Source organism: Anopheles ziemanni, chromosome 3 (assembly GCF_943734765.1).
Source record: "Anopheles ziemanni chromosome 3, idAnoZiCoDA_A2_x.2, whole genome shotgun sequence".
In the NCBI taxonomy this organism is placed as follows: Eukaryota; Metazoa; Arthropoda; class Insecta; order Diptera; family Culicidae; genus Anopheles; species Anopheles ziemanni.
The window spans coordinates 94,491,407-94,518,125 of record NC_080706.1 but is presented as its reverse complement, the minus strand read 5'-3'; the positions used below and the strand labels follow the sequence as shown (position 1 = coordinate 94,518,125).

The 26,719-nt window shown below is 44.0% G+C and overlaps 4 protein-coding genes across 4 annotated transcripts; 3 read left to right on the top strand and 1 right to left on the bottom strand.

Annotated features, from left to right (window-relative positions):
• The first annotated feature begins 7,975 nt into the window (after positions 1-7,975).
• LOC131289075 (nuclear inhibitor of protein phosphatase 1) lies at positions 7,976-9,785 on the top strand. Its single transcript, XM_058318274.1, has 5 exons — positions 7,976-8,134; positions 8,208-8,422; positions 8,503-8,720; positions 8,783-9,419; positions 9,492-9,785. Exons 1-5 carry the CDS (start codon positions 8,106-8,108, stop codon positions 9,596-9,598), a joined length of 1,206 nt encoding a protein of 401 aa, XP_058174257.1. The 5' UTR covers positions 7,976-8,105; the 3' UTR covers positions 9,599-9,785.
• Positions 9,786-9,787: 2 nt separating this feature from the next.
• LOC131289074 (stromal membrane-associated protein 1) lies at positions 9,788-14,337 on the bottom strand. The gene is made up of 3 exons (XM_058318272.1): positions 14,181-14,337; positions 12,901-13,312; positions 9,788-12,356 (listed from the first exon to the last, which is right to left on the bottom strand). The coding sequence occupies exons 2-3, from the start codon at positions 13,147-13,149 to the stop codon at positions 10,980-10,982; spliced, it is 1,626 nt and encodes a 541-aa protein (XP_058174255.1). The 5' UTR covers positions 13,150-13,312; positions 14,181-14,337; the 3' UTR covers positions 9,788-10,979.
• Positions 14,338-14,992: 655 nt separating this feature from the next.
• On the top strand, positions 14,993-17,037 carry LOC131289946 (H/ACA ribonucleoprotein complex subunit 4). Its single transcript, XM_058319299.1, has 2 exons — positions 14,993-15,002; positions 15,097-17,037. The coding sequence occupies exons 1-2, from the start codon at positions 14,993-14,995 to the stop codon at positions 16,629-16,631; spliced, it is 1,545 nt and encodes a 514-aa protein (XP_058175282.1). The 3' UTR covers positions 16,632-17,037.
• Positions 17,038-20,939: 3,902 nt separating this feature from the next.
• LOC131290001 (7SK snRNA methylphosphate capping enzyme bin3) lies at positions 20,940-26,146 on the top strand. The gene is made up of 4 exons (XM_058319377.1): positions 20,940-24,029; positions 24,196-24,414; positions 24,489-24,635; positions 24,707-26,146. The coding sequence occupies exons 1-4, from the start codon at positions 20,976-20,978 to the stop codon at positions 25,484-25,486; spliced, it is 4,200 nt and encodes a 1,399-aa protein (XP_058175360.1). The 5' UTR covers positions 20,940-20,975; the 3' UTR covers positions 25,487-26,146.
• Positions 26,147-26,719: the final 573 nt, after the last annotated feature.

The following is a 26,719-nucleotide window of genomic DNA, read 5'->3' as shown; positions in this document are numbered from 1 at the left end:
CTGCTGCAACAGAATCTTTTCTACTTCCACATTCACCGCTGCTTCAATTATTCTATGGAGCCATTTAATCCACGAAAGCAGCGATGGCCCACTTAGGTTCTGACAATTTTGATTCTATTTTCATTCGAACGGATGGAATGCTGCACTTTTTTTCATTACGCGCTACGAGGCGTAATGACACAACGACGGCGAAGTGTTTAGTTTAATTTGAGCTTCCTTTCTTCCCGCATTCTAATATCGACCGACTATAGGCAGATTGCGTTTCCGTTTCGTCAAACAACTGGTAGACCACAAGATAGGTATGAAAAATACATCGCTTTCTTCCATCGCACTCTCATTTTGGTAATATCCACCATCACGAACAGCCAACCAACCAGACCGAGGGGTCACGTTGGCATACAGCGTTGGACGATGTACCTACGCGCTGACACTTTTTCCCACCGCAAAATGCCAATATCACACCTTCCGAAACTGGCACACTATACGTTCATACATTTTGCTAACCGTGCAAGCCGTGCAAAAGAGTAATCGTACACAAAATGCGACATTATTTGCTTTAACTACACACAATTTACCATCCGTTTTCCAGCTGCTACGCGTCTGATCGCCATCGATACTGAGAACGAAGTGACTAGTGAACGGAGTAGTGTTGGCAGAACCGCGATTCGGAAGATTCACAGATTCGATCCCTAGACGGATTCTAAGGATTCGAATCCCATTTGAGGGATTCTAAAGATATGATTCGATTGGCATTCAAATCAGCTTGGATTTGTTTAGGATTCGCTCCAGACACGAGGTGAGTCGAATTAGTCACGTAACGAGTCGCTCTAGATGTTGGCTGAGCTTGAATAAATGAGTGTACTACACGAGGGTTCCGTTCTACCTGACGGTCAAAGGTCAACTAAAGTTCGTTTTATTCAAATGATCATGCTGTCAATCGAAGTAGTCAAATATAGTTTATATACATATTGATTGTCAGCAGCGCTGACAATTGGACGTCGATGCAAGCTCTAACACCCTTGGGCGTTGATGCAAAATCCAACACTAGAAACAATAACTCGGGGTCCACACTACAGCGCGACGTCGCCTGACAGGAGCTGAACTCCATATAAAAAAAACCTTGCGCGATGTCGCGCGAACCGCGCTAGGTTTTTTTTGCATGGATTTCAGCGCCTGTCAGGCGACGTCGCGTTACGCGACGGTGCAGTCTGGAAAGCGTGTAAGACAACAATGAGAACAGTTTACTCAAATCGAACGCGGAATAGAATGGATTGGACATGTTAAATTAAGTTTTTTGTGCTGAGATCTGAGGTGTTCTCCATTACATTGAGCACACATTTGGACATCCCAAGGAGAACCCTGCTGCACTTGCCTACCAAAGGTATCCATGCCTACCTAAAAGAACCTTGCCAAGTGTATTGTTGGTAGGCATGGACACCTCATAACCTACCAATAATTTGTTTTGGGAGGCACCGCAGTGGAAAGAGGTATAGCAGCGCTTGGATCGACCGACTCGGGGTGGTTAACCGGGGCCGGGTTAACTCGCACCAGACAGTAAGTACGTGTGTAAGAACCCACAGCAGAGAGTTCTTACTGATGATGATTTGTCCGCACTTTTCACACATTTCAGTGTCTCGACAAGGAGGAAGAAGCGGCTTGAAATAAACATGAATGCATTCTACGTGTTTTCAATGGGCATGACGGAGTGGTGCTGCACATCGTACATCGAAGGAGCCTGCTACGATCCGTGGTCGCTGTTTGCCAGCACGAACCAGAGGAGGCCTCGGACGATTTCTGAACATTTCCCCTGATTGCCTTCCGAACCGGACGATATGTATATAATATTATCGTTGTATCAAAATAATAAAACAATCAAAAATATTTTCCTGCATGAAAATAATTATTTTGGGAAAGAAAAGATATCCTGAACCCAGCTCATATAATCTACTACGAATGGGTATACGTTTTTTACGCGTATAGCCAGAAATAGGTGTTATAAACACGTTGCACAGTCACGTTGTCAAAACAGTTCTCTTTTGCGGTGTCCCGCAAGTATCAAGAGAATTGTTTTACCCTTCTTTTCAGAAGTGTTTTACATCCAAAATTGCATAGGAAATCTGCTGCAAAAGAAGGTGTAAAACACTTCTGAAAAGAAGAGCGATCAGGTCTCAAGAGAATTCTTTTACATCAAAATGACGCCAAAATTTCTCGTTGGGATCGTTTCCACACGTAAACTGATTTTCAAGATCACCAGAATTACTTACAGCGATAAACCTCACGGAAATGTGGAGTATGTTTTTATTGCAGAAAAAGCGAGTTATCAGTTCTGATTTGATTTAGATTCAGTTTAGGATAAACGATTTCCAGACCTTCATTGATTGGTTTACATCGCCTCGTAATTGTTTGATGGATTAGGATTCGGATTTGAGGATTCGTTTTACCCACCACTAGAACGAAGCTGCAGCGCGCCAAGCATCAACAAGCTTCAAAAACCTTGGTCGTGGCTGTACCTACGCCTCAACTGAGAATTACGAAACAGTCTTTGTCGTACAGAGTTATCTGTCTTCAAAAGACCTCTCGTTTGAGGGGTCTGGTGCTTAAATTGGCCAAGCCACTAAAAAGTTATTAACAAATTAGCTACTTCGGCCATTATTCCTGACCAAGGGTCATTGAAGCATTGTCAAAAGTAACCTTGGAGCAACGCTTGAGCTTGAAGGTTGAAATATTTCAGATAGTTTCAGTTTGAAAGAGGTCATGCCGACCCCTTAATGGACAATAGACCAACAAGGCCGTTACGCCAAGAAGAAAAAATGGTAAAAGAGTAAATGAGGCCCCGGCCGCCATGTTTTCGATCGTGGCTACACCTCTTGTGGACGTTTAAACTGAATGTATGCAATTGGTGATACATTAATTCGTTAAATTCAACCTACGAGTATTTGAACCGTAGTGTGTACCGTTAATTTCGGCTACGCAATCAACCTAGGGGTGCGGTATGAGGGGGGCCCACGGGCCCCCCTTATTTCTCAAAACTATAACAAACTCTCTTTTTCGGTAGACCTAGCGCAGTCCGCTCGCTGCGCTCGCTGCGGGCGCGCCGCCGTTTCCAAATCATTTCTGCGGCTTAACTCATTGTTTCATGCTGTCCATCATGTGTGGTATAGTTTAGTTACTAGTAACTTACAGTAACTTAACATGTAAAAGTATATTAACCCGCATTCAACCTCCACTGCGTGATTAGTTTAAACCGTTATGGTCTTTAAAGCGAACCGTTAGCGATCAAATATTTGAAAAGTATGCATGCGTCGCGCTTTGCATAGCTTCAGGCGCTTAATGTGAACCAGCAGGAAGAGGAGAATCTAGCCCGGGGCCTCATTTACTCTTTTACCGAAAAAATAAAATGTATCATTTTCTCTGCCTTGTTTATTCCACGATGGAAGTTTGCAATATTTCATTTTCCAACCAGGTTCGTCTATCAAAGCTTAATTTAAGCAATTAGCTTAGTCAAAGTAACCGTAGCTCGTTGACAGTTTTGTTCTAGTGGTAGGTAAACCGAATCCCCAAATCCGAGTCCCAGTCCAAGAAACAGTCGTAAAACGATGTGTAAACCAATGCCGGTCTGGAAATCATTTATCCTAATTGGAATCTCCATCAAATCACAACGATGTGAGCTTCACCGTTGCAAGTAGTTCCATTAGGCTGGTGTCATTGCTTTACCGCACGATGTTTTGTCGCACGAACGATGATAAGTGGTGTCATTGCTCGTCCGATTTGCGTCCGATGTTTTTGACAGTTCAAGGTAAACAAACAACTAAAAAAATCCGGTGTAAAATAAATAATAACAATAATAAACAAATTTTGCTGGTAAATTTGTTTGGAGTAGAAAGGTCACAGATTACGGTCTAGCCCATTTATTTTAATTAAATTTCTGCGTTCAATTTTTTTCAATTCTTTCTGCGTTATTTCCTTTTTATTCATCTTAAGTAAAAATCAGGTAAGTTTATAGTTGAGTATATACTAAAATTCAAAAGAGCTACTTAAATCTAGGTTGGATTTCATTTTGTTCATTATACACATTTGTTCACATACATTCCTTTAATTCCTTAATAAGTATTAACTTCTACCGGTTAAAATATCATAGTAAATTGTAAAACCATCTTTGCAACACCTTTTGTTCCAGTTTTCTGGTTATTCACATTTGTCGAAATTGGTTTTCTGCTCTTCTGACAGCTTTTCAATCTGGCCTATTTCCTCTGCTGCTTCGGAAGAGAAATAATTTAAATAAATTTAAAATATTTGTAGCATGGATTCGGATTCTGAGACAGAGCTTCTCCTTGGAACAAGCTTCTCTTTGCGCTATACGTTGCTAAAGAAACAGCGCAAAGACACTAACGAGATATGGAAACATCGAGAGCAAAACGGAGAATACTTCACTCTTTTTCCGAAGCTGTTGGAGCAAGAAGGCAAATTTTTTGAATATATGAGGATGTCCAAGGAAACATTCTTCTTCATATTGAAAAAGATAGAGCACCTCATCTTTAAGTTGCCAACACACACACCAGCCATTTTTCCAGAAGAACGACTGATGGTAACTCTCAGGTAATCAAGACCACTTCACTAAATTGATTTATTTGTACATACTTCCATGCTTTACTTTAAACTACTATGCTAATGCTAATAACTACACTATACTACGATTTATTAACCGCCACCCGTTAAACCATAGTTACCTACGAGAACGTTCAACCGTCCTACCCGTAATTTCTACATCTACATTCTACCCGACATCTACATGAAAACATATTTGGTGTGAAGTACAGAAAAACGAAATATCCCATACAAAATGTATGGACTACCCAGGTAGGCCTGTTGATCGATTATGGAGTAACAACCGAAAAATGCGAATATTTAAATTCCTTTGAAAACTAAAAGTTTCATGCCGATACGACAATCCATTAAAAAGTTATTTGAAAACAAAACTCCAAATCTACCCGGGTAGCCGGCTGAACGGGTGCACCCGTTAATAAGTTCATTTTATTTCATTTAACCATTCCAAAATATTGAATTTTTCTTACATACTACTATATTTACACTACTATGTTTATTACTACGAATATACTACTATACTACTAACTTACTATATTTACAACTATGAAACTATATTAGTTCGTTTTGCTTTTTTTCTCTTACAATTCTATTAGTAAATGATAAAATTTCCTCCCGTGCATCCATCTGATCTTCTTCACTTAAGCTATCCAGAAGAGGAACTAAACTTAACATGAAATAATAGTTAGCGCTCTTTTCTTGCTTATTTTTTATAATTTCGTGACGCTCTTTTTCAAGCGCCACAAGTTCTTCCAAAATTACAGCGTCACTCCTTTTTTTTTGTGTGGGGATGGTTTTATGCGGGGTTTTAATGGGTTGCGGCGCTTCCTCTTCAACTATTTCTTCAAGACTCTCGTCTAAGTACTCTATTGGATACTCTGTAGAAAAAACATAAGAAATATTTTAATTCTGAAAATACCAAAATCAAAGTAACTTGTATTAATACCTTCCACTACTTCTAAGTTTCCCGTTCTGGGCCGAGAAACGAGGTTGTCAGCTAAAAACCTCATTTGATCCTTATATTTATATCGGATCGATATTGATCCCGACCCAGATGGTTGATTTTCTTTCTCAAGATTACGTTTATATGCGTCTCGCATGTTGCGCCATTTATTCCGTGCGACGATCCCTGAAACAAAATAATTTTCTTTAAAATCACGTAATATTTTCGACTTAAATATTAAAAAGGTTTTAAATTAAATACTTAGGCTAACCTACTATGTTATTTGTTTCTATATCTTTATTTTTAGGTTCTTATCAACTGGAATAACTTTTAAGTCACTATCGTTCTCATTTTGTATGGCCCATAACACAATAAGCGCCATTGTATATGAAACTTGCGAAGCCATTTGGAACGTTTTAAACGAGGAATTTATGCCTTTTCCTACAATTTCCGCATTCAAAAAAATCGAAAAGGAATTCTTTGAGAAATGGAATTTCCCAAATTGCATTGGAGCCATTGACGGGAAACATGTTAGAATGAAAGCACCGGCAAGCTCCGGTAGTCAATATTTTAACTACAAAAAATTTCATTCTTTGCATCTGCAAGCTGTAGCAGATGCAAAATGTAAGTTCATTACGATTGATGTTGGCGAGTATGGAAGCCGTAGCGATAGTGGTGTTTTCAATTCATCAACATTGCTAAACCTGATTAGTTCAAACCGCCTGAACATCCCGGACCCAAAACCTCTTCCAGGTTTTTCACAAAACATGCCCCACGTGTTTCTGGGGGACCAGGGATACCCATTGAAAACATTTCTTCTTCGGCCCTATCCAGAGAGTGAAGATGCATCTAAAATACTATTCAACAGTTCTTTGAGTAGGGCAAGAAGGTGCGTAGAATGCGCATTCGGTTTGCTTGTGGCCAAATGGCGATGCCTGAAAACCGAGCTTCAAGTAACTCCGGAGCATGTGTCTTTAATAGTGAAGTCAGTTTGCTTATTACACAATATTTGTATTGATTTGAAAGATACAATCCCAAATCCGGAAATAGTAATAGCAAACTGCAACGCAAACTCTAATAGGGCAAACCATTCCTCGCGTCAGGCCGTAGAAATTAGGGATTTTTTTAAAAACTATTTTTCTGGTTAGATAATACAATGGTTAGGTAATGTAATGAATTCAAGATTTGATAAATGAATTATGTATAGTTTATAATTTGTAGATATAGCAGTAGAGTATTTCATTGTGTAGTTGTAATTTTTGTAAATATATTACCGTAGGTTTAGAATGAATTCATTTATACAAGTAGTCTTTACATACCTGACAGATCCCATCTTCCATATTTTGCCATTGATGTTTTTCTATCAGTTTCTTAAATTTTAATATTTTCTTTCAAATGCATCAAATTATTCATCAACCATTTATACCTTTTTTTACATATGTTATATTTTCACTTTCTGCATTCATATGAACTATGTATATACAACAAAGTTATTGTTTGGAAACCCTCTCCAAAACTAACCATCATCCCAACACCGGCCACCTTTATCTGCCACCGCACCATGTGAAATGCTTTCTTAAACGCTTTTAACATAGTTAACCAATATGAAACAACTAATGCCTTAATAAAAAATCAACCTGAATCGTCCTGGTTTAATATATCAAAAACTGTGTCCAGCTGCAGCCCCATCATCCCTACACCGACCTCCTTTATCTGCCACCAAGCGACCTGAAATACTGCATCTGCAACTGAAATGCTTTCTTAAACGCATTGAACATAATAACTTATAACAATATGAAATAACTAATGCTTCAATACAAAAAATAAACTGAATCGTCCTGGTTTAACATATAAAACAACTGTGTCCGGCTAGATCGACGGTACGGAGTAGCCTCGTTGTTGGGATCACGGTATTAGTGATGATCGAATAATACATACCATGCACTTTCAGCTCAGCTCCAATCGCGTTCCATGCTTTAGATGTCACGTATTTATTCTTATAATTAGAATCTTTGTTATCCCACAGATGCCGGCGCTCTTGCACCAATAAAATTAATTTTTCCTCATCAATGCGGACGTCCACCATGGTTGCTGCTTATTCGTTGTATACAAACAACTATTTTCTGTTGTGTGGTCGAGAAAAAAGCCGCAAATTCAAGTTTATACAACCAAGTTCAGTTTGACAGATAAAATCGCACGACAAAATCAAATGATTTTGATTTTATCGTACGATTAAATCGTGCGAAGCCTGCAGCTGTCAAATCCCATACATTTTCGTCCGACAAAACATCGTGCGGTAAAGCAATGACACCAGCCTTACACGGTAATCTAATTTGAATCGATTCAAATCTTTAGAATCCGTCAAGTTGGGATTCGAATCCTTGTAATCCGTGTAGGGATCGAGTCTTCGGATCTTCCGAATCCCGATTCTGCGATGAAAACATAGCTAATTTCTTTGAGGTGCCCCAAAAGGTTAAAAAGTATCAAATTCACCAGAATTTTCCGTTGTGTTATTATAACATGCTAAACGGCGAATGCAATCCTCACCATCTCTTCTGCGATGTCGAATCACTATGAAATTCCATCCTGGTAAGGGTGTTGTCCCATCAGTGTTGTTATTTCCCATCTTGCAGCACTTCATACAAAATGCTTTTCATCCTAGGGCCGGAAAACCGCCTACTGGCTTACATCTCGATGTAATGAAGGAGGACAAACTGATCCAAAAACTGATGATCGACGAAAAACGTTGCTATCTATTTGGACGCAATCCCCAGATGAATGATTTCTGCATAGACCATGCTTCCTGTTCGCGCGTCCATTCAGCATTTGTATATCACAAACATCTTCATATTGCTTATTTAGTTGATCTAGGCAGCAGTAAGTAGTTGGCAGCAAGCTGGGGATATCCAACTTCTACCCGAAGTGTTTCTGAGTGTTTTCGTCATATTACATTGTAGCACACGGAACATTCATTGGCTCTGTCCGACTAGAGGCCAACAAGCCAACCCAGCTACAGATCAACAGCCAGTTCAGTTTCGGCGCCTCGACACGCCACTACATTCTTCGTGAACGGCCAACTGTCGGGTCGCGAACCAACATTATGGAAGATATTCCTATGATGGACACCAGCGACGGTACATTTCTGGGACTTCCAGAAAGTCAAACCGAACTGGATGTAAGTAAAAGCCATTTTTTTCCGACCATGTACAATAACTAGCCATTGTTTTATCGTTTTAGAACCTTACTGAATATAACACAGCACACAACCGCCGTATTTCAATGTTAGGAATATCCGACGATACAAGCACTGGTGCTAGTGCAGGTGGCGGTGGTGGACCTGTCGGAAACAGCGGCAGCAACTACAAGAAAAACAAACGCAACAAGCGTAAAGGAGTTGCTTTTAATGAGGACGAAATAATCATAAATCCCGAGGACATTGATCCTTCAATCGGACGCTTCCGCAATCTTATTCAATCGACCATCGTTCCTGTGTCGGTACCAAAGCGTGCCAAAATGGAAGTACAAAACAGTATGGGCATCGTCACCTCGCCGTCCGGTGGTTTGAAAACGGCCGTCTTCCACCACATGACAGCGCACGGCCAGCACGGACAGTCGAATAGTCTTGTAGCGCAGAGTCTTTATCACGGTATCGATCCGGCGGATGGCGGTGGTGGTGGACATGGCTCGTCCACAGATGCTCGGCACTTCGGAAGCTTCGACATGGACACGACGCCAAGTGGTCTAACGACAAAGCTCGGAATATTGTTGCCCAACCCAGCGCCGGATGTAAATCCAACCCCGGTAGCTGTGCGAGACACACTAGCACCTGTTTTTGCCGTTCCGGGCTCATCAACTTCTGGCGCCGGCAAAAGTGGTACGTTGGTCTTTGCGCTCGTTTTATTTTACTTCAATCTTTAGAATTTTTCTCGATTTTCTATTTCTACAGTGAAAATAAGCGAGAAAGTGCCAGAAGCGCCGGACGAACCAAAAAAGAAAAAATACGCCAAGGAACAGTGGCCCGGACGGAAGCCGCTCGGACTGGGTAGCTTTTAAAATAAGTTTTAAACAATATTTGACGCTTTGAAATGAACTATCCTCAAGTCTCTACGTCCATCAACAAGGCGTGGCAGAAATAAATCAGTGTGTGCACAATGCAATGATAAACGTTGTGTGAGTATTAATTATTTCTCTTCATTCGACAATGAATCGTAAATCTTTTTTCAAAGCTGGACAGATAAATAATTTCAAAATAAATGGATTTATTTCCACAACTAAATATAATTGTCCGCAATAGCTATCGCCTACCCGATTGCTACCGCGGGGAAATACTTTTTATTCATTTTTGCTTTTGCTTTTTCACTAGAGTACAATCAAATATTTTTTTCACTTTTATCTACCGCCGTTCTACAATCTGTAGTCAAACATTTCGTGGAAAGTAAGTTCTATCGAACAGTCCTGTTAATGTGCATACTTTTCCAAATATCCTTTGCTGTCCTTTCCTACCACCCATAACATCATATCGGCCCTTCGGCGTTAGTTACCCCGAAAGGTTTCTTATGCTGTATCATTCCATGCTTTTAAAATATAAATATATATAATAATAGATACAAAGTTTTATAAATTTTCTCTTTCTAATTCATTCTTCAACCTGCTCGTCCTTCCGATTCCGTTCCTGTACCGATGCCATGAGCTAATTCTTTTCCTATTCGTTACTTTAAAGATGTAGACGATTACAATTGCATTTTAACGTACGAACCCCCTCCTTGCACATTATTAGTTATCATTGACCATTAAATTATCTATCAATAGAAACGCACTTAATGCCGCAGATTTGTCCACGCTAGACATACTTTAGAATACGTTCCTATGTATTAACTGTAGTGATTAAAACAAAAAACACTGAACGTCGTTTCCATCTGTCGGCTGCTTTTATAGTTCGCGTTCTAACATGTTTATGTGCACTTACAATCTATATAGTTTTGTTTTTCTTATACGTTTTCCTGTTTTGTTTACCACCTACCTGTTCTCTCGTTAGTTTCTTCCATTGCACCGTTTCTTTATAGTTTGCAACCATTGCAATAGAACAACAGATTCAGACTTTGTCCAGTCGGATTGAATAAACTCAAAAAGAATAAGGTTGATACCATCCCTCCTTTCTCTGGACACCAGTGGACACCGAAGTAGAGACGCGACGAGTGAATATTATGTATCGTTGCTTCGATTTCTTTTGCTAAATAAGTAATTGCCCTATATCTGATATCCGCGCTTAATAGTTTGTTTGCCATATGCTACAATATATGGAGAATTTCGTCATTAAACTGCTGGCCGGCTGGTTTTAAGTCAATCGGCCAAAATCCAGCCCCTGATTCGGGATACGCTTTGGCCGATTTCCGATGTTTCCGATGACACATAGAGACACACTGCCCCGCTCACTCTATTGCCACACGTCGCGCAAATTCATGTTACCGAATTGATTGCTTAGTTTGTCACTGGTCGCTGCTGGTTGCTGCTGCTGCGGGACGGGTTTGGAAAAGTTGGCAAAGGCAGCCGGTACACCAGTTACTCCGCCAAGCATCGCCGGCTGTTGCATACTAGCCATGGGCGGGAAACCCATCCCTAGCGGCGGTTGTTGCTGTTGCTGAGGGTTTTGTTGCTGCAGGAGAGGATTTGTCACGTACTGGGGTGGCATTCCGGCATACTGTGGTGGCACCATCCCGAGAGGTTGCGGAGGTTGCGATTGAGGATTGAACATGGGAGCATTGCTGTACATCATCGTATGCCCCGGAGGCACACCTGAAACGGCGCCTCCTGCCATCAGCGGGAATGCGACCGGCACTTGGCCAGCAGCACCGGTCGAAGCTCCATTCATTCCGGGGAACGTCTGGAATGCACCGAATGAATTGGCCGATGCCGGAACATTTGTAGCCGCAGGGAATGTGCTGCCAGCTTGTTGAAACCCACCGAATCCTCCACCTGCTGCGCCGAAACCGCCGCCTATAGCTGGTCCAACTGTAGCTGGGCCCGAACCATATAGTGCCATAATTTTATCTTTTGTCAACTTTCCACTCATATCCGCGCCTCCGCCGGAACCCGATTGATTGAAAAAGTCCGCTTCTGCCTTGGCAAGATCGTCCGTTTCCGTGTTTTTTCGCTCCAGCAAGTCCAGCCCGTTGTTCTGTTCCACGGTTGAAGCACTTGTTGCTTGTGGACCGTTTGGCATTTTACCACTGCTACTGCTGGTGCTACCCTCGCCAAGCGAAAGTCCCAGCAAATCAGCTCCGGCACTTGCGTTCGACCCTACTGTTGTCCCTGCACCACCGTTACTCGGGAGGTTTGGTGTGTGAGACGAAGTTCCATCCGAGGCGGGAATACTTATGCCGGAATTCCGGCTCGACTGCTTCGTGCTACTGGCCGGTGCCTTCAACTTTGGCACCGAGGCCGCACCAGCCGATGCCATCGACGAGCCCGTACCGCCCGACGAATGCGAACTCGAGGCGGTGTTCTTCTTCTCGGCAACGGCGCCGAGGGGAGATGACAGTGATAATCCCACGCCACCCGATACGCTACCAGCCGATGAACTGGACTTCTTTTTACGCTTCTGCCTTTCGATCTCCTCGTCGATCTCTCGATCCCAGTCCACTTTGGGCGGTGGCGGAGGAACCCATTCGCGCGCGAGATACTTTTTGTGCTCATACTTCGCCCGGATGAAGCTCTCGAGTGCGGAGTCAGTCTGCGGTCGACGAAACCCGTCCGGTATCATAGCCTCGTATACAGCGCGAGCTCTCGAATTACCCATCTGTTCTAGTGAGACCTACAAATGGAGCAAGGTTAAACAAATAGATAGTTAGGCATTAAAAAACAGCGTCCAATAACATATGGGTCGTTTTAACAAAAAAAATCCGACTTGGTTGAGTTTGCATGTAATTTTATGACTATGGTTTAATGGTATTTGGTTTCACAATTCCATGATACAATATGTAGCAACCATTTTCAACAAAAATCGATCGATCAAAACGAGATTTGGAAAAATTAATGTTCTTACTTAACGCGAAAAAAAAAACATTAGAAAATTAGTATGTTTCCAAACTACCCCCACCTTTCTCGTAGGGGGGGTAACGTAATTAATTAAACTATGCCGGCTTCGTATCACGACAGTATAGGTACGGCGCATGGGCACCTATTTCTCTATTTTTTTAAGGGTTTCCTTCGTTATCCTTCGACATTGACGATGATGTCACGTGTTTATACCCAAAATCGGCTCTCTCGCTCACTTTTTACGGTTCTTTTCCCTTCCGTTTGGTACGGCCGATTGACAAACTTTTGAGTACAAACCATTCCACTAATCGATCACTTACCACCTGCTCCGGAGTCCAGCTGTCCAAATTAACCGACTTCACCCGACTGATGTGTACGCCCAGATTACGGTGGATGCCGGCGCACCGGATGCACAGGAAAACGCCCAAATTCCAGGAAGCCCAGCGGGGCCCTTTGGCATCACAGTCGACGCAGTACTTGTTGTCATCGTCCCGCAGCATCTTGGTCAGCAGCATCTGACACTTTTCCTGTATCTGCTTCTGCCGCTCCGTCTCATTTTTCCTGCTCATTTTACTTCTGCCCGGTACTTCTCCTTCCCAACGTTTTTCTAACGCTTATTGTCACTAGGCCACAAGAAGCTTTAGCCGTTCGCTTTCAGTTCAGTGACGTCCGGCCTTTCCCGTTCTTATCTTCCGTTTCTTATCGTTGCGTATGAGTTCGCTCCGCTCGAGTCTGCCGTTGCGGTCAACCAACGGGCCACCGTTGATAGTAAAGAATGAAACAAAAAGAATGTCATTAGATAAATCATTACTGTACTGTTCGGAGAAAGCGCATCGAGGCGATTGATTCAATTAAAAACGACCACTTTTAAAGGCTAAGGGGCATTGGGTTTGATGAAGGTAAAAGTTAATTAATAATTCATTTTTCATTTTGCGCTATTCCCCAAATTCGCCATATCCCCCATGGCAATGCGGGCGTCTGCGTGTCACTGCACAATGTCCGCTATGGTTCTTCAGTTCGATTGAAAAAAAAAACGAATTAATTCGCACGCGTGGTGTTAATTTACTAAGATGAATGTTTGATAAGTCGTGATTTTATAACTTTTGTTTTTACTTCAGGCATTCCTTGGCTTAGGGTAGCAGTGCACGACAGTATTACAAGCAAGTTAGATACACATGCGAAAGCTAACGATTGTTATCGGAAATCGTTACAGAAACTAACTAACAAGTGCAGCGAATCCTAACATTGCTCACTCATTGCTTATTTAGGTTTGACGAATTTGTGTTCACGTCACATCAACGTACGTAATACTTTTGCCGTTTACACAATAAATGTAGCGCAATGTAGGAACACAAGACTTCTTGTTGAGCGATGCCACCGCGAACTAGTCGATCTTCAGAGAAACTTTTCGTTATTAACATACATGGAAAGATAAACTCAATTTCATTTGCTAGGCATAATCAATGGGGCAATGGTTTAATTAATTACTCATCAATTACACTGCGTATTTGGCTAACACCGAATGCATTTCCACTATACACTCGAGGGGCGGAACACTTATCCTGGTAGCGGTTTTGTTATCAAGCCATTGCCTACGTACCTCCGGTGATGAATGCCAACTATTTACCAACAAACGCCCACCCACAAGTAGGCAGAAAACGATCAGCACTATTGGGACAATTTCCTTTAAGAAATCGCCCTGCGAAACTTTGTTTGCTCAGCAGGTGGGTTAGATGAGTTTCCTTGCTGTTCGTTGTCCAAAAAGCGCTGCTAGCAATTCGCAAACTTTTCTTTTTGCTGGTTGACATGAACAAGTCATCGATGGCACAATTGTAGCGATGGGAATGTCATTTAAACGTCACATCTACAATCAAAAATAGCTGCTATTCTACACTTCGTAGCGAATTGAACATATCAATGAAGCCTGCGTTATAATTAATTACATTGAAAAAAATTAAGTAAGCTAACTTTTTGTTGTTTAACAAATGGTTTTGTTCAATCGTTCCTTAAACAAGAACTAGTTGGAACGCTGGGTAGTTCTTTTTAAGTAGAACCGGTTCGTGGACTACTCTGATGTCAAACCGGTTACCAAGCCTTTTTCGACAGCTGTCATATCAACCGGTCTGAAACGGTTTTGTGCGGCTCACAAAAACAAAGTTCCTTCGAGCGCCATGTGCTACCTCTTACCATCTCGCTCTAGCGAATAGCTACTTGGTAAGCATGGTTCTGTTCTTTCATTTTCTAACCTCCAAAAGTAGTCGAGTTGATTGTCAACTTACCCGGGATCTCGTGTGGTCGAAGTGAAACGCGTGGTCGTCGAGGATACAAGCACTTGCTGCGCTCTGCATTCATTTTACGGATATTTCCGAATTTTATCGTATATTGCATTTTAACTTGTAGTTTCTACTCATCATGGAAGTCGGTAAGTGTGTGGAAAAATACTAATGTTGGCGGAATTGTGTGGTTTCAACTTTTAATGGTGTCGAATCAATTGTAACATTCGTGTTATATTCCAGACTTTCCTGTATCGCCTATTAAGAAGGATAAAAAGAAGAAGAAGGTCAAGCAGGAACCGGGAGCGGAAGAGATTGCAAATTTGGGCGAACTGCAGCGTACTGGCGATTTTCAGCTCAAACCTTCGGAAGCGATCGCCCGCCTGGACACTTCCAAATGGCCTTTGTTGCTGAAGAACTTTGATCGGTTGAACGTGCGGACCAATCACTACACTCCTCTTCCGTTCGGAGCATCCCCGTTAAACCGGAAGATTAAGGATTATGTTACGGGCGGCTTCATCAATCTTGATAAACCATCGAATCCTAGCTCGCACGAGGTTGTAGCGTGGATTAAGAAGATTCTGAAGGTGGACAAAACGGGCCACTCTGGCACCCTCGATCCCAAGGTAACGGGATGCCTGATCGTATGCATCGATCGTGCCACTCGACTGGTAAAGAGTCAGCAAAGCGCTGGCAAGGAGTATGTGGCGGTTTTCAAGCTTCACTCGGGTGTGGAGAAGGTGGCGAAGGTCACCCAGGGTTTGGAGAAGCTCCGCGGCGCCTTGTTCCAGCGGCCGCCGCTGATTTCGGCTGTCAAGCGTCAGCTTCGTGTGCGAACCGTATACGACTCGAAACTGCTGGATTACGACGACAAGCGCAACATGGGAGTGTTTTGGGTGAGCTGCGAAGCTGGCTCCTACATCCGTACGATGTGCGTCCATCTCGGATTGGTGCTTGGTGTGGGCGGGCAGATGTTAGAGCTTCGCCGCGTCCGCTCCGGCATACAGTCGGAGAAGGATGGTATGGTCACGATGCATGACGTCCTTGACGCGCAGTATCTGTACGAAAACCATAAGGATGAGACGATGCTACGCCGTGTGGTTAAACCCTTGGAGGGGCTGCTCGTTGGCCACAAGCGCATCATGATGAAGGACAGTTCGGTGAATGCCGTGTGCTATGGGGCAAAGATTTTACTGCCCGGCGTGCTACGCTATGAGGATGGTATCGAGCTCGATCAAGAGATCGTGATCGTAACCACCAAGGGTGAAGCTATTGCACTGGCGATCGCTCTCATGACCACGGCCACGATGGCTGGTTGCGATCATGGAGTCGTAGCCAAAATCAAGCGCGTCATCATGGAGCGCGACACTTACCCACGCAAGTGGGGTCTTGGGCCAAAGGCTTCGATGAAGAAGCAGTTGATTGCTGCCGGCAAGCTCGACAAATATGGTAAGCCGAACGAAAACACCCCGAAAGATTGGTTAACTAGCTACACGGACTTCAACCGTGGTGCGGCCAACGGAAATGGAGCTGCCTCCGAGGATGTTGGTGGTGGTAAGCGGAAGCTAAGTGTTGGCGAGACAACGATGGACACTTCTGCAGCCGTGGAAGCCGGTAATGGAGAAGAGCAAAAAAAGAAGAAAAAGAAGAAGGACAAGAAGGACTACGAAGCTGGCGCTGAGACGATGGATCAGTCGGTACCAGCGGAAGAGGGCGAAGCAGGAGCAGCGGATGAATCGAAAAAGGAGAAGAAAAAGAAGAAGAAAGTCGCTGAGTAGAGCGAGAATTAATCATTTTTGGGTGATTATACTTTTTGCCGAGTGCGAACAGATACTATCAATCATATGATTTATTTGATAGAGTACAGTGGTAACTATTGCATTACATGAATCAACCAATAACTCCTAAACCAGCGCAGTCTACAATTTCAAGTTCAGTTTAGATATAATCGATGATTCGTACTTTGTTGAAGTGTACAAACAATCTTTCCGGAACCGATTATGAGCAGTCAGGAGTCATTCAAGTTCATTAGAACTAATTAGAAATGAAGTAAGTGCGACCAGCTTCACAATTTCTTCCTTCTTTTATAATATGAAGATTAATGTTCAGATGTAACATTTACATTTTTAAGTTTCCTTTGCCTGTTACTTCAGGCAGGAACTTATGTTTAATTTCGAACTTTTATCAGGCATGATAATGAATTGCTATTTTAGTGTTAACAAATAAAAGATGAACTTTATGTAAGTACCAAAAAACAAATAGACGTGTTTTAATGATTGAAGTCCTATTTCAAATGTTTTGATTAGTTGGCTACTTTTCCCATGTTCGTACATGACGACTATCTGAACAAACAAAAGACAAAATCTTATACACTCCTAATGTAGAAGAAGACTCCTTTATTGTATTGAGCGATCTTGATCTTAACACTTTCTTGACGGGCATGTACGGGCTAGCTTGGCTTGATGGAGCCGAGGCTGATCGCGGTGATTGCAGCATGTTTTCTGCAGAAAGCACCCGTTTACAATGTTTTAAGAAACTGTATCCAAAACCGTTTATTACCGAGTCCTCACCTGACTCAACTCTCCTTCCTTATTTTGGGAAGGGTTTGAAGTGGTTGTCTGAACCAACTAACATGATCTGTTCAATCAATACTTTATTGTTTCTGGTGCATTCTCATTAGAGAAGTTACTTTAGTCATTCTAATTCTATGAGTTGCATGAGCTAAAATAGCTGGGATTCTCATAAAGTAACCTGATAGGGTATTTTTCTGGACAATGATATTGAATTTCATCCTTATGCAAAAAGCGAGGAAATATGTCTATGCTAACGGCATTTTTAAATATTACCCAAGATCGTTTCTACTAAGCTATAAGTTAGGCCACATCAAGTAACCTCATTATGCACATGTCATTGGAAATCCGAAAAATAAAACCGGTTTTAACGGTTATTGTGGGATACATTGGAAATAAACACTCGCAGAAACAAACTTGCATGGTAAAGTATTCATGTAAAAGTCAGAAAACATGGTTAAAACGTGACTTGCCGTGCATATTGCTTTCTCCATCGGTCTATTGTTGTTTTAAACGAAAGGCAAAAACTGTTCGCAAATGTCCAGCGGGTTCAGAGTTCCTTTGTTCGATGGGTAGGTGCGCACTTCCTGCGTACAGCTCCTTCCCTGAATAGAATAGCGAACCTTCTTGCATTTGATTCCACAAGTAAAACACAAATATCATTGCTAACGTCGTCGAGAAACGAAAATCTTTCTATTAGTAGAATTTCTATGTAAAATGATTGTTATTGTTTCTACGTCTCAGTTTTGGAACTGGGTGTGTCATTCCAGTACCAGGAACGGTGCGAACCTAGTTTCGCGACGAAGTGTCAGGTCCGAACGCGACGTTTAGTTCGTTAAGAGCAGCGGTCGTGGAAGGACGTTCACGCACGGCGTTGCTGAGTGTTTTTCTCTTGATGGGCTGGTCGTTCGCAACGTACAGCAGCGTTTTGTTGATTTTGGTTTATGTCAAACCATCAGTGTGAGAGAGAAAGAGAGAGGGCAAGCAGCTAAATTGTGACAGCTCGCTTTTTATGTACGGGCATTTTGAAGTGAAAAAAAGTTCATCATTTAGACATTACTAAACTGCGAAGTTAAAGAAGAACACTGTGAAAAAAACGAATAAACAACAAACGGTTCTAAGCCATCTATCCACAACACAAAGGATTTGAGTCCTGTTTAACGGAAGGAGTAGTGTGTTTTGGAAAGTTTTCTTCAACAGTGTACGTTGTGTGTATCGAAAAAGGTTAGTGATTAAGTTATACCAGAGAATTGTAGATCATGCAAATATTGACGGTATTAGTTTAGTGACACTGCAGTACGAACAACGGAAGAAAATGTTATTCCGGTTTCGTTACTTAAACAGTTGAAAAGCATGTGAATTTACTGCACTAGTACCCTCCCTTTCGGTCAACCTGGCGAGGGGGGGAACATCTTTAATTCTGATACTCTCCTTCTCTTTCCCTCTCTCGCTCTGTTTGTCGTGTTGAAAATGAGCGGCATCTGTTTCGCATTGGTGTATCAAACAAGCGAGAAGGAATGAGCGAGATGCAAAAATGAGTGCAAACTATTTTCGGTAGTGATGGGAGTTGGTGAAATGGTAGAACGGGAAAGCAGGCGAGAAAGATAGAGATAGAAAGAGCGTATCGCGTGAGAAGGGTGCATATTAGCGATGAGCGGGTCGACCTGAACCAATCGGGTCGGAGCCATCCGTAAACGATCCGGAGCGGTTCGGGTCGTAGTGGCAATTCCAATGAGTCCGGATCGACCCGTCCCTGGAACACGAACGTGGAGCTCATACAAATCATAGCAAATTCTTGCCAAATCCGCATACAAATAGTTTAAGAGATTTGCTTCCGAAAGCTGTATCAAAATCAGTAAAACTGAAAAAGAAAACCCCTGTTGGAATCCTCTCTATCTGTTCTTCCTTCTACACTCTCATGTCTCGAGCTGCCACAGCGGGTCTCGAACCGCGCCTCTGCTAATCCCAGTCTCCCCCTCTTGATTGAGAATGGCGCGCTAAAGGTATATATATGTCTTGTAGTACGCGTTTGTAGGACGGGTGCTTGTCGCTATTCCCCCCAGCGTATTGTAGGTTGCTTTGCCGCCGCAGAGCTGCTTAACCGAAGCGGGGCATTTAAGCATCTCGGTTGTCGCGGCAGCAGAAGGGGCGCGATGGGGAAAAATTTATGGCGGTGGTGGGAGTATAACATTTTTGCGTTGGTGTACAAGAGACAAGGCTATTATCATCTCGAACTAGCATATGCTTCGCTGCACCTACCAGTCGACCCGGAATCGCTTCTTCTAGGGACGAACTCGATTCCGGGTCGATCCGTGAAAAGAATCGTAAGACTCATCACTAGTGCATATATTGAATATTCTTTTTTGTGACTAAAACACCTCATCCCCCCTGTAGGCGGGGGGTTGTGCATTTAGGATGCGGCTTGCAGATTTATATCGTACGCGGCAATGTGACACGTTCCTCATCACCAAGGTGGACTTACTTGATTTCGTACCTCCGTCGTTTGTATGATTTTGTTCCGCTTTTGGCAATACATTTTCATTGCGCGCATCTTCTACGGAAAGGTTAGAGTTAGTCTCATGCTAAAAGCATAAAACCAGAGGTTCCAAAACAGAGATGGAACCTACGTTTGCACTGGCGCAGGACAGAGATGGGGCACAATTGGTGGTAAAAAAATCTGGACACATTTGGTGGAAAAAAGTGGAACCAGTCAACAGAGAGTGTACAGCATTCAGCGAGCCACATGAAAGGGGGAACAGCAGTCCACTTGCATAGTGCCGTTTCTTTTCCACGTTTTATTCCTTCGATCACTCTGGCGTGCGGACTTGTTTTGATAGCAATACATAAACGGTGGAGCATTAGCTGGCAATGCTTTATTTAGCATCCGGTTTTTTCGAATCGTCTTGCCAAATTTTGTGCAGATGGAAAAATGGGCTTGTTTGCGCATTGCGTGGCGTATTTTGCTTACCCTTGTAGTGTGCACATCATGCATCAACGGACACTTTTCCGTTACAACTGGAAATTTGAAAACGCATTCGCATTGTTTATGGATTTCTTGTGAGGACTCTTTTAAATTAACCTCTTGGGCCTGGTAGGCCCTTGCAACGTTCGACGTAAAACGTGCATTCGGTGCATCTATAAATAATGAATGTCAACGCTGAGTACAATGCGTGTGCATCAATATTCTCGATATCGACGTGGAGGGGCTAATCCCTCCTGAATCGCTTAAGCGCTTTTGGTAGGCATTAGCAGGATGATTTCTGCAATGGGTTCGAATCAAATATAATCTTTGTTAGTCTTTTCAAGGAACGAAATTATCCACAAGATTAAGTGTGGAGGGTGCCAATTGGATTTAGTGATCCTTGTATTTTCATTTTAAATAAGCTGATCGTCGGGTATAGTTGATATTTGAACATCAACGAATTAGATCACGTCTATAATAGCTCACGTGGATGACAAATGAATCTTTCTAAAATAACATGGTATTGCTTTGGGTTTTTGCAGATCAATCGTTCGGTTCGTCGATAAATTTGTCCCCCAGCCAGGACTACGATGGAAGGGCTTACAGTGGCTTCGGCGGATGACGATTCCGCTGCGGATGGTGGCGGTGGGGGAGGCGCAGCAGGGAGCGATGTAAGCAACGAAGAAACCCGAAGATGCAATGCCCATCGAGCTGCCAGACCACCCATAGGCTGTGGAGGACCCAAAACTAGCAACACGTTGACGACGGGAATGGCGGGAACAATGATGGTCGGTTGTGGTGGCGGTGGTGGAGGCGGAGGAGGAGTTCACAACCGGAAGAAAAAGCAACAACAACGACAGCAGCAGCAGCTACTGTTGTTGCATCAACACCAACAGCAGCAACAACTACAGCTGCATGGAGGAGGTAAAAAGCAGAAGAAGCAACAGAAGTGGAAAGCTAACAAGTACCGCGGGGGAAGGGGAGGCGGCCTAGATCGGAAAGCCGGTACGGCGAGAGGACGAAATGAGGATATGCCTTCGAACAATGGTATCTTGGCCAGTGAAGATGATCCAGGAGTAGCTGGCGTTGTTGGTGGAACGTTACCGGCCTCTGGTGATACCCAAAATCAACCGCAATCTGAGCAACCCGGATCTTTTCATCAACTTCATCAGGGCGTCGGCAAGAGCAATGCACAATCTACTCTGCAGTCGAGCAGCATAGCGCAACAGGGGTCCCACCCACACCAACAAACATCTTCCGTCGGTTCCCAACAGCAGCAAGGTCATGGCGGTCCACAGCCGCTAGCTGCCGTACAATCACAGAAGGGCAAACATTCAAAGCAGCAGAACCTCAGCCCGATGGGCCTGCGGAACAAGCGGCTCCAGTCCGTGTCGAAGTTTTTTCTCCCCGATAAGCGCCCGCGCAAAGACTGCATCGTACCACCGACAAAGTTCCTGCTCGGTGGCAACATCTCCGATCCGCTCAATCTCAACAGCCTCCAGAACGAGTCCGAGAATGCCGTCACACCGAAATCGTCCCCCATACCGACACCGCCGCACTATAAGGCGAAGATCGAGGTGATCATTCCGCCGAACATTAACGATCCGCTGCATTTGCTCGATCCGGTCGATTCGGTTGAGTACGAGATGCAACTGTGTTCACCAATGAAACGGAAGCAGCGACCGCGCAACAAACGTAAGCGCAAATCACGTACCGCTACGGACAGACATTTGGACGGACCGCCTCTGCTGGCAGCGGATCAGCTTCCTCCACCAACGGGCGCGGTGGTGGAAGGCAGGGAGGGTGTAGGGCAGGGACTGGAAGAGGCGGCCACCGCAGAAGAGGCGTCATTCACTGGCATCGGACAGAAGTTTGGCGAGTCCACTAGTGGTGATTCACGAAATCCGCTGGCGACGGATGGATTTCCCTTTCCGGACACGGGTGCCTCGCATCATCATCATCATCATCATCAATATCTAGCCCAGCAGCACCAGCAGAGTGGTCTTCTAGTTCAGCAAAGTAATTACACTGCTGGTCCTGGCGCTGGAGGATCTTCTTTAGCAGGGTTTGGCAGTAGTGTGCACGTTGGTGCCAGTGGAAGCACTGCGACCGGAAACGTCACACAACCGGACCAGCTGGATCGCGAGCGGGAAAAAGCGATGCGAAACCTCAAGCTCGATCTCGAAAGTGCTGGTGGGCGGAAGCGGCGCACCAGCGAGAGTACAAACAGCACCAAGAACAAGCTCCGGCGAATGGACTCGATGGACAAGATCGTGAGTCCCGTGATTCCACAGCCGGGCGGTTGGAAACGGGCGCACTGGCCAGCGAACGCAGGTGGTAGCGGAGCGGCAGGCAGTGCCGGTCGCAATCGGACACGCACCTTTTCCACTGCCTCGAACACCGAAGAGCAACATGGCGACGGGGAGGGGGGTACTGCAAACGATGCTCCACAAATTGTTCTAGACACAAATCGTCATCAATCGGTCGAAAGGTCAAACTCACTTTCGGCTAGTGGTGGGGCGGTTGGTGTTGGGCTGCCAACGGATGTTGCACGGGGCCCAGAAGAGTTGGCAACTCAGCAGGTTAAACCGGCAGGCTCGACTGATGAAGAGCACCAAGGGGGAGGGGAGCGTACCGGTGGCACGGTCAGTATCATTCCTCGTCCGCTGACGGCTCTTGCAGCCTCGAGTAGATATCACTATGGAAACTACGATCGTTACTATGGCTACCATAGCTTGAACGAGTTTATAGACGTGCGGTTGAAGGTGTTTTTGCGCAACCCGTACCTGTTTCGCGATAAGGATATCCTGGATATTGGCTGCAACGTTGGCCTGATGACAATCGCAGTAGCAAAGATGCTGCACACGAAAACAATCACCGGCATCGACGTGGATGGCAAGTTGATTGCGAAAGCACGTAAAAATCTGGCCAACTACGTGCGGCTACCGAAGAAGACCATGTCTGCAATGGCCGGACGGAGAGCGATATCAACAGCAAGTGCCACCGTCACCTCCGATAGGCAGCAAAAGCACGAGCACGAACTAAAGGATGAAGATCTACCGACACCAAACATTAGTGCGGCCACGGCACCGTTAGCGACACCCATGCACGTACCGGAACTACCAGCAGGAGACAGGATAGAGAGTTGCACTGACGACGGAGCAACAGGTGGTACCGATGAGATGCTTGAAGGGCTGATCAAGTCTTCCGATTCTGTATCGGTTGCGACCGATCCTGACGAAAGCGTTGCAAATGTTGCGAAAATCGAAACGGAGCAACCGGCTACTACCACCTTGGGGGAAGCGGCTGGGCAGGACGAACCACAGCTATTAGCCGAAGATCCGGAGCAAGCTAAACAGTTTGAGTTAAAGCATTCCGCTTTGGTGCAGCGCTTAAGGCAGAAACGTCACCGGAAGCAGTTCGGTGGGAAACATCAGAAGAAGAATCAACATCACCACCAGCATCACTTACGCCACGGTAGTAGCGCTAACCAAGCGACCGCCGGTGGCCGGGGGAAAACAGAATACGCACACTACTTTCCCATCTCGTTTCCGCTTACGATGGGAAATCTGAGCGGAAAGGAATATCAGATGGACATCGGAAGGCCGGAAAATAAATTCCCCCATAATGTTCGGTTTAAAACGGTAAGAGAATGGTACCCACGGCTTAACTTTCAACACATAAACGCGAATGAATTATGGATGTTTTTAAAGAAAATGCTTGTAGGACGTTTATGAGTTTGAAGACAGAAAGTCGTTCAATGGTTTTATGTAATAACGGCTTCAATTTCTTATCAAATGCAATCAACAGATGAACTACGTTGTCAAAGATGAGTCGTTCATCAACAACGACACCCAACAGTACGATCTGATACTGTGCCTTTCCGTGACCAAATGGATTCACCTCAACTACGGGGATGCGGGTCTCAAAATAGCTTTCAAAAGGATGTTTAACCATCTCCGGCCAGGTGGTAAACTCATCCTGGAAGCCCAAAACTGGGCCAGTTATAAGAAGAAGAAAAAACTAACGGTATGTCACCTCGGCGTGTTGGTTACAACATTTTAGATTTTATCGTTAACTATCTGCTTCCGCTCTATTCGCAGGAAACTATTTTCGAAAACTATAAGAACATTGAGTTCTTTCCTAATCGCTTCCACGATTACTTGCTCAGTCCCGAGGTTGGATTTAGTCACAGCTATCCGCTGGGGATACCGCGCCATTTAAGCAAAGGTTTTCGAAGGCCTATACAGGTAAGGGAACGAAACCTAAGCAGAGCAAATAAAGAGAATTAGTCTAATGAAATTATGTTTCCTACCCACAGCTTTACATAAAAGGTGATTTCACGCCGTCCCAGGCAAAATGGAGTGATACGTATCATCCGGGAACACCGTACGAAAACCATCGCGGTATTTACACGGACATTGTGACCGCTTCGCAAACGGCTGGCAACTGCATTTGGGGTGCAATGACCCCGTACGCACCGAGTTACAGCTATCGGCAGCCATCAACCCCCTCACACGTTGGCGGTAGTGGTGGAAGTGGTGGTGGTGGTGGTGGCGGCGGCGGTAGTGGCAGTGGTGGTGGTAGTGGGGGATTCGCCTGTACCTCTCCGTACTACAATCCGCGTCAAACGGACAGCTATCTGCCGAGTTACGATAATATTGGCAACAATCATCGCCCGGGAAGCTACTGCTTCGCGTCGCCACTCTACTACTCGACCACCTGGTCGCCTCCTTCGGAGATGATGGCAACGAGTGGTGGTGGCGGTGGATCGTATCGCCGGTCCGCTTCAAACACGCCCAACTCGGCCAGTATCAGAAGCACGGATAACGATGAACATTATTATGCCGGTGCGGCAGGAGGTGGTGGCAGCCAGCGACGTCATCACGTGTATCCACCGATCGATGTGTTTTCGCCAATGCTCGGGCACGAGCATATGCGGTCCTCGGGCAGTTTCCGCAATGGTGGTGGAGGTGCTATGACCGATTCAGACTCGGAACCCTCGTCGAATTCGGCTTCGCAAACTCCCACACGGCAGCAGCAGTTCCTGACGGACGATCAATCTAATTCGCCAAGTGGCCATTCTCAGCCTGATAAGTAAAATGTATGCCGCCGCGAGGATACATTTGCCCCTGTGATCGTTTTTTTTTTAAAACAAACTATCAAATCAGCCACATTCGAAGAAAATGAGTGCTCTGAAAACAGTAAAACAGGAGGACTTTTGTAGATTCAGGGACGAGACGTAGTCACACAAGCACAAAACACCATGGTATTTGTGCGTGCCAACGTGATAAAGATTTCAGACGACAGTGTTTCTTTAAGATTCAACAACGGAACCAAAAACAAAAGAAAAGAGAAGCGAACTTTACATCTTTATCTCGTATTTGCAACTTTGCACCAACTGACTAAAGCACAATTCTTTACTACAAATAATATGCATAGTGTCGCTTTCGAAAGTGGCAATGTTTGGCTAAGTGTTTCCAAGTTGAGTGATTGATCGAAGGTATTTTACTTATTTGTTTTTGTTAGTTTCCTTCTCCGGCCAGTTGCGAATGACGGGTGGGGCTAGGATAAGGCTTTCTCTAATTTTAATCGTTCTTTTCTGCGTAACACTAACAGCGATTTACAGGTGGACAGTTAGTACACCTGTGAGTTGACAACTGTAAATTGAAGGTTGTTTATTCGATCGTAATTTGTAATATACACAAATTAACCTGCGGTAGTCGGCGATGATAATAAATACTGTAATTTAACATTCGCACGATCTTGTGTTTAAGCTAAATTTATCCGAAAGTTTGCTGAGTGAAAGTATTATCGGGCGTCACCGCTTCAAGGAACCATCAATGTTAATTAGTTCGGTGTGGTATCAAAAGAACGGATTTCGTAGAAAATAACATTTGAACAATTCTCGCGGAAGCACGTTTACTAGCTTCGTAAACGTATAGTATGCCAACAGAGAGTCAACATGTATTAACTTGAATTAACTTGAATAGACCATTCGTTTGAGGGGCCATTAGTGGAAATCGGTTAAGAAACTAACAATTCTTATAACTTGAGTTATTTTTTAAGCGGAATTCAAATCAAGGTTGCTTTACCTTTTCGCCCGAAGGGCGAACCCATTCCCACACATGTGTTTTTCTTAAAAACAAGAAATGATGGTAACATTTTAGGTGGGACAAACTTGCGTGTATTGAAAGCCCTTTCATTTAAGGTTAAAAGAATCAAACGTTGTTAATAAATTGGCAACATTTTAACTAATTTAGTAATCGAGGTTTATGTACCTTGTTCATTCTCAAAAACTAGACAAGATGGAAAGACCTTTTGTTACACAAAG